General features: G+C 38.7%; 1 protein-coding gene across 1 annotated transcript; it reads right to left on the bottom strand.

Annotated features, from left to right (window-relative positions):
• Positions 1–1,312: 1,312 nt before the first annotated feature.
• On the bottom strand, positions 1,313–2,207 carry LOC129248788 (uncharacterized). Its single transcript, XM_054888404.1, has 4 exons — positions 1,952–2,207; positions 1,670–1,894; positions 1,534–1,596; positions 1,313–1,471 (listed from the first exon to the last, which is right to left on the bottom strand). Exons 1-4 carry the CDS (start codon positions 1,994–1,996, stop codon positions 1,313–1,315), a joined length of 492 nt encoding a protein of 163 aa, XP_054744379.1. The 5' UTR covers positions 1,997–2,207.
• Between the last annotated feature and the right edge of the window lie 5,670 nt (positions 2,208–7,877).

Raw genomic sequence — 7,877 nt, 5'->3', positions numbered from 1 at the left:
TAAATTTTTGCCAATTTAGTGGATTTTTATCATTTTAGAAGATGGATAAAAAATCAAATGAAAGTTGAACTGCGGTTTCTCCGTAATCTGAATCTCACCATCTTTATACTCTGGAGCAAATCAAGTGGTAAACTATTTCTTTATTTATTTTTAACGATATCATTACTCGAAAATTAAACAGGAAAAGCTTTCCGTAAAACTCTCACTCTAAATTTTGTGGAAATCCCTTAAGTAGGCAACACTGCCTTTCTTCCTTTAAGCATTACTTTACGTAGATTTTGGTTAATCAAAGGTTCTAGCGAATAGCCTGAGGGCTGCAGAAACTTATTTCTCTTTGACATCTGGCAAGAAAAATAATATTTGACCGGCGTTATATACCATTTACTCTACTATGCGTTGCGCGTGAATATTGTGCGCATTGACGGCCATGTAGAGTTAAAGTGATAAATTCGTTCACGACACTTGATCAATGAAGGGCGATTTTCGCAAACTTCGTATTAATTAAATTTCCGCTCTTCACTTCTCACAGCTCAAACAGTAGGAAAATGCGCGCAGATTTTAATCATATTTATTAACGAAAAAGTACGAAATTGAAATACCATCCTGAGTGCAAAGGTAAAAAATAAAAATGTACAAGCATACCGACCAAAGCCGTGCTCTGACCAGTTTTCAAGGGATGAAAAGCAATAAATATGGTGTTTTTTATTGCTCACTTAATTTTTTCCCTTTCTGCTGTTATTCAGTATTTCCAAGAATTTTATAACCGATTAAGAGCAAGCTGTTGTGGCGAAAATGATTAATATTGCATTTATGGCAGAAAAATATATTAGGAGTAAAAAACATGGAACGGCTCAAATATGAAATAACGTGAAGTAAAAGAAGTATTTGCGAGTGATACTAAAATTTCAAATGTATTTTTGAGCTAGCCTATTACTCGCCTATAGCCAAAATATTTATTTTCAAAAACGGCTTTATAGTTTTTTAAAATATTCCCCATGAAGATCAACACTTTCTCCGGCTTAATTCAAATACTTCTAAGACAACTATTTTGAACGTATCAATTCTGTGGTGCGATTCACTAACACATTTTACCGATATTCGCTTTGTTATCTTTCCTTAACCACAATTTTTACGATTTTGCTATTCAGTAACCCATTTCATTACGAAAATCGACAAGATAAAATCAGCTGTTTGGTTACGATGTCGATTATCGCAATCTAAACGACAATAATTTTGGTGTTGTTAAATCAATCGATAAAGAAGAATTAGTGATTTTAATCAAAACTGTGAAATTATATGATCAAAAACTTATTTAAAAAGCGCGAGTATGTCCTTTGAGTATTTGGCTTATGATTGGCGTTAGATTGTTGAATGCTTCCGCGGTAGCGCTTAAACCATTCCCCAATACGGCTATTGCCTCCGCCATCATTTTATTTGCCTGGGCACTTGCAGAGCTGCTTTCGGCTAAGATCTGTTAAAAAATAGCAAGAACAATTAATAAAATGTCACTTTTATGTGTTGAAAATAAATTACCTTTAAAGCATCTGCTTGTTGTTTCGCGACTTCTACGGTTTCTACACTCGACTGGGCTAGCATCTATTAAAAAACAATCACCAATGGACAAATAGGTATAAAAAAATTATTTTACATAAAGTTCAAAAGAAATTACCTTTAGTGCATCTGCCTGTTTTTCTGCTATTTCCAAAAATTTCTTCCGAGCATCATCGTCTTCTTCCATGCGCTTTCTTTTCAAGTTCGCCCGTGGTGTTCTCCTGTCTGAGATGTGCGAATTACCTGACCTCAGCGTGAAATTTTCTGCAAGTGGCGTCCGTAAAGGCGACGGGGCTTCCGAAATCATGCTTTCATCTTTCACTTCGATACCCATTTGGATTACCTAAAAATTTACACACCAGTAAGTTACACTTTAAAACATACACTTCATGCAATTTACCTCCTCTAGTGGAATATTTTCAGCTGTTGAATCGTGCCCATTCATATATTCTTCCCCTATAAGAGCAGACACCCGCCTCTCGAAATCCGTTAGGGGCTCCTCACTGATAGGCCTGTTTCCAGTTAAAGCTGGTTGCCTTCGCCGATTTCGTGCTTTGATGCTGGTGCGGCTTTTTAAGTCCCGCCATACCTTTTTAGGGAAATGATTAACATCTCTCTACTTTTAAGTAATAACACAATATTTTCTTACCGTGTGCCATTGATTGGCTGTCTTCACTGCTCCACCCAGACTATTTAACTTTGTTGCTAGCGCGCTCCACTTTTTGTCGCATTCGAACTTACCATGGAGGCTGTGGAACCTAGATCCTAGACACGGGACTTCCATTAGGTAGTCAAGCATACGATTTAGCTGCTCGGGTGTGGCACGGCTTCTTTTGGTAGCTGTCGATGTCATCCTAAAGCAATATACAAAAAGTATTAATAAAAGAATAAATTCAAATAAGCAGTTATTTTATTGTACTTACTTTATGCAAATATAATTGGTAAAATACACTTAAAATTGAATCTAACAGCTTGGCTAGTATGTTTCTTTGTTCTTTTTCTTTGTGTTAGTCGCTCATTTTGACATTTAATTTTACAAAGATGCCACTCTCTATCAGTTTGAATAAATAGAAGAAAAAAGCTGTTCAGTGTTAGTTAACATAAGTTGGTGAATAGCACAATCGACAGTGCCATCGACATATACTGTCGACAAAACAAACAATTGTCGAATCGATAAGAGTTAGTGAATCGCACTACTGGCCTAGTAATTTATTTTTGATCTGCTGTAAAACGGAGAAATCACTAGGTGCCAAAACAGCACTGTGTAGCGTATGGCCCATCACTTCGAAGTGATGCCTGATGGCGACATACCCAATTATTCTGAAAAAAACGACCATTTACTTCAATTGGTCTCGAAAAAACAGCGAAACACGGTGGCTCGAGATAGTGCTTCATTACCACAAGCCGAAGAGGATTGACCTACCACTCTTGTTGGTTAAATTTATATTGAAAATAGAAAATCATAGAAAATGTTCACGATCTAATTCATTCTTTGGATGAAACATCACAAATAATACTCGTATGTCACGATGTATACGTCTTTGTAGATACTTATTTATTTATTTTTATTTTTAAACCTAAGCTATGGCTGCAATGGCCATAAGCTCTAGGTATATTATTTGCGTGTACATCCTTTTGTAGTATATTCTTCCGAACTCCTCCTCCAGTTTGTAGTGTGCGTGTCGCTGTTCCATAAATAAATGGACGCATGGTTTCATTCCGCCTCCGAAGGGCAGATGTTTTTTCATAAGAGAAGCTTTCTCATGGCACAAATATTTATATTCAGAGGTTTACCATTGCATACCGCAGGCTGACCGTTTTTCTAAAACAACATTTGCTAACATTTGGTGTTTCCTATCCATGTTGGGTTTTGAATTCGGACCTAACCGAACGGTAATCACGAACAAACCCGTTCGAATACCTCGACCGCGGATTTATGTTTATATATAAATTTCAAACTTTACGATGGCAATGTTACATTATACATTTTCACACCGGTATTGCAATAAATCAATATTTACCTAGCAATTTCGTTGTACTTCTTCTTTATTTGCAAATTCCTAATACAGAATGTAAGCGACCTCAGTGATAAACTCATTTCATTTCATCATTCATTTCTATATGAATATGTTTGTTAAAAGGTTCATTTTACTTTTTTAACTTTAAACAAAACTGTAAAATATTTGATAATACGTGGAGTGTTCAAAAAGTAAGGTGAATGCTTCAAATTTCGCGGGCTACGTACATTCTACATTCTATGTTGGTACACTCGTTTCGAAGATATGTTCACGGTTTTAGCAATATAGAAAGTCTACTTTGTTTGTGAGAGGCTTAAATAAGACAAGTGTTTTGCGTGTTCCGCGATTTTCTGCTATCGATTCTTGGCTCTCCTGGCCACTTCCATTGGGACGATTGGGTATTTGTTTCAATGTCATAACCATAAACCCATGACTCCTCACCAGCTATAACCCTTTTTGGCAAATATGAAACATCGTTGACGTCATTCAACAATTCCTGAGCGATGCTCATGCGACGTTGTTTTTGGTCGAAATTCAGCAATTTTGGAATGAACTTCGCTACCATCCGCTTCATGCCCGAAATTTCCGAAAAATTGCATGGCATGAGCCAACCGATATACCGACATCCTCAGCAACTTCTCTATTGTGATTCGACGATTCTCCATACCAATTTTCTTCACTTTGTCAACATTTTCGTGGGTTGTTGATGTGCTGGGGCGTCCAGAGCGTCGTTATTCACATCTTTTAGACCTTCTGTGTAAACCATCCGCCACTTGTAAATAGTTTTTTGAATCAGATAATTCCATTTTTTACACAAAATGTAATAAAACTTTTTTGTTCCATTTTTTTTCGATAGCAGAAAATCACCGAACACGCAAAACACTTGTCTTATTTATGCCTTTCGCAAACAAACTAAACACTCTATATTGCTAAAACCTGAACATATCTTCGAGACGAGTTTACTACGAGTAATATAAAAAAAATAGTATTCGAAAGTCGATTGTACGTAGCTCGCGAAATTTGAAACCTTCATCTTATTTTTTGAACACACCTCGTATATTGTGGAAATTGTCCCTACTTCGTGCTGCTTCAACCAAATTCCCAATAGTCCTTAATTCTCTGATATTACGCAGTTGTAAAGGGTGATCCGATTGAAGTACTCTTTCCGATAGAGTTTTTGTGACAAATTATACATTATATAATTATACATAATATTTTTTAGTATCCATTGGCATTTCGTCATGGAAAGAATTGCGCCTCAACAATTCTTACAATTCTTTTTAGCTTAATGGTTACGTTAATAAGCAAAATTCGCCGTATTTGGGCTAAAGAGCAACCTGAAACCATTCAAGAATAGCCACTATATCCACTAAAAACAACTGGTTGGTGCTGCCTATGTGCTGGAGGAATCATAATCATATTTCTTCAAAGACGAGACTAGCGCCAATGTAACAGTGAATGGTGAACTCTATCGCGCCATGACAAACGACTTTTTGATGCATGAAATTCAAACCCGTGATCTCCTCAACATTTGGTTCCATCAAGACGGCGCTACTAGCCATACAACCTGTGAAATAATGGACTTGCAGCGCCGTCGTTTCGTTGAGCAATTTATCTCTCGTTTCGGACCAGTGGATTGGCTACCAAGATTGATCGTGGGAACGACTATAGAAAACCCTTTTTCTATCAATAATTGTTCCTCAACAAGCAATGACAAGCTTCCGAGTGTATTTCTCCCATGAAAAAGCTCCTCAAAAAACATATCTGCCGTTGGAAGTCGGCTTGAAACTGTAGGTCCTTCCATGTGTGCAACAACATCAAGACGCACGTCACAAATAGGCGGAGGAGCTCGGTCAAACACCCAAAAAGGGGGTGAGCGCCAATTAAATATACATACAAATGATATATATATATAGATGATGCATCTGATTGACTCCTGATTTTAATGGTCTTATTATATATAGGAAGGTATGCCGTTAGTAGTGGAAAATGACATCAGGCAAATGAACACCACATCCACGCTAACAGGAAAATATCCTTTGAATGAAATTTTCCATAACCGAATTGCAAAGTGGCTGCCCTATGTCCTCGATAGCCTCACGAAATCCATCTTTGAGGTCTTGAATCGAACTTGGGCTGTTGGCGTAGACTTTTTCTTTCACCTGGCCCCAAAGAAAAAAATCACAAGGTGTTAAATCACAAGATCTCGGTGGCCAATTGTGATCACCTCTTCGAGAGACAACACGGTCCGGAAACTTTTCCCGTAAAAGAGCAATGGCTTCGTTGCTTGTGTGGCACGTAGCGCAGTCTTGTTGAAAATAAACGTTGCCCAGATCAATACCATCCAATTCCGGCTATAAAAATTTGTTAATCATCTCTCGATAGCGCAATCCATTCACCAATAACACCTGTTATTGGAAAACCCTTATATATACCTACATATGTCTATAAAATATAAAAAAGACCAATAAAATTAAGAGTCGAATCAGATGCATCATTTGATCTTCACGTGCAAGAACACTGCAGTGAAGGTATAAACTCATATAAGGTTGGCCAACAAGTCTTGCGGTATTTCCGCAAGCTTGTCTTTGCAAGCGCGTAGTTCTAGTTGTATTCGTCGCATCGGTTCACGCTAGAGCTTTTTGGAAAGCTCTTTTCACGTGCTAACACGTGTTCGATTAATTGTTGTTTGCTTTTAGTCGTTCGTGAGTTATAGCGTCGCAAGCATGGAGCAAAATAAAGAGAAAGTACGGCATATTTTACAGTACTACTACGATAAAGGCAAAAATGCATCTCATGCTGCCAATAAAATTTGTGCAGTTTATGGACCCGATACAGTTTCCATTTCCACCGCACAACGATGGTTTCAACGTTTTCGTTCTGGTGCAGAGGTGATCGAAGATGCGCCACGGTCCGGAAGGCCTGTCATCGAAAATTGCGATAAAATCACTGAATTGATCGAAAGAGACCGGCATAGTAGCAGCCGTAGCATCGGCCAAGAGCTGCGCATGAGTCATCAAACCGTTATATACCATTTGAAGAAGCTTGGATTCAAAAAGAAGCTCGATGTATGGGTGCCACACGACTTGACGCAAAAAAACATTTTTGCCCATATGGATGTATGCGAATCGCTTCTTAATCGCAACAAAATCGACCCGTTTTTGAAGCGGATTGTGACTGGCGATGAAAACTGGGTCACTTACGACAACGTGAAGCGCAAACGGTTGTGGTCGAAAAGCGGTGAAGCTGCCCAGACGGTGGCCAAGCCTGGATTGACGGCCAGTAAGGTTCTTCTGTGTGTTTGGGGGGATTGGCAGGGAATCATCCACTATGAGCTGCTCCCCTATGGCCAAACGCTCAATTCGGACCTGTACTGCCAACAACTGGACCGCTTGAATGCAGCACTCATGCAGAAGAGACCATCTTTGATCAACAGAGGCCGAATTGTCTTCCATCAGGACAACGCCAGGCCACACACATCTTTGGTGACGCGCCAGAAGCTCCGGGAGCTCGGATGGGAGGTTCTTTTGCATCCACCGTATAGTCCGGATCTCGCACCAAGTGATTACCACCTATTTCTGTCCATGGCGAACGAGCTTGGTAGTCGGAAGTTGTCCACAAGAGAGTCCTGTGAAAATTGGCTCTCCGAGTTTTTTGACAATAGGGAAGCGAGCTTCTATAAGAGGGGCATTATGAAGTTGGCATCTCGTTGGGAACTCGTCATCGAACAAAACGGCGCATATTTGACTTAAATCGCATTATTATAGCCAATTTTATGAACAATTGAAAATTTAATAAAAATACCGCAAGACTTTTTTGACAACCTTATATAATTATAGTTCCATATAATTATAATTATATTACATTACGAAAGGAACTAGTAAATAAGACTATGGGCCTGGCGTAATAAATGTTTAGCTTAATGTTGTCATTTATCCGCTCATGTGCACACTTCAAAATTTCAAAAGATATGAGAAAAATCGTCCACTTCGGGTCACACACGCGCAGCCGATTGCAAAACCCGAAGGGCAAATCATCAACTTCGTCATACACACGCAACTGATTACAAGTTGACAGAAATTTTTGTCAATTTTCGATCAGTTTGTCAACTGCGCCACACACGCATCAAGGTGTTGAAATTTCAACCGATTGGTTGGATTCATTGTCCGTTTGTGCCCAGCTTAAGATAGAGCGGCTGCTCTGACACTTCCAAAAACTATTGTGCATGACATATTAAAGAATAATCGTAGACTTCAACCCTTCAAAATCCAAATCGCCCAAGCGCCTAAGCCTACGATTACAATTTGC

This window comes from Anastrepha obliqua, chromosome 5 (genome assembly GCF_027943255.1).
Source record: "Anastrepha obliqua isolate idAnaObli1 chromosome 5, idAnaObli1_1.0, whole genome shotgun sequence".
In the NCBI taxonomy this organism is placed as follows: Eukaryota; Metazoa; Arthropoda; class Insecta; order Diptera; family Tephritidae; genus Anastrepha; species Anastrepha obliqua.
Note: the sequence above shows the minus strand (reverse complement) of the source record. Positions and strands in the feature narration are given on the sequence as shown.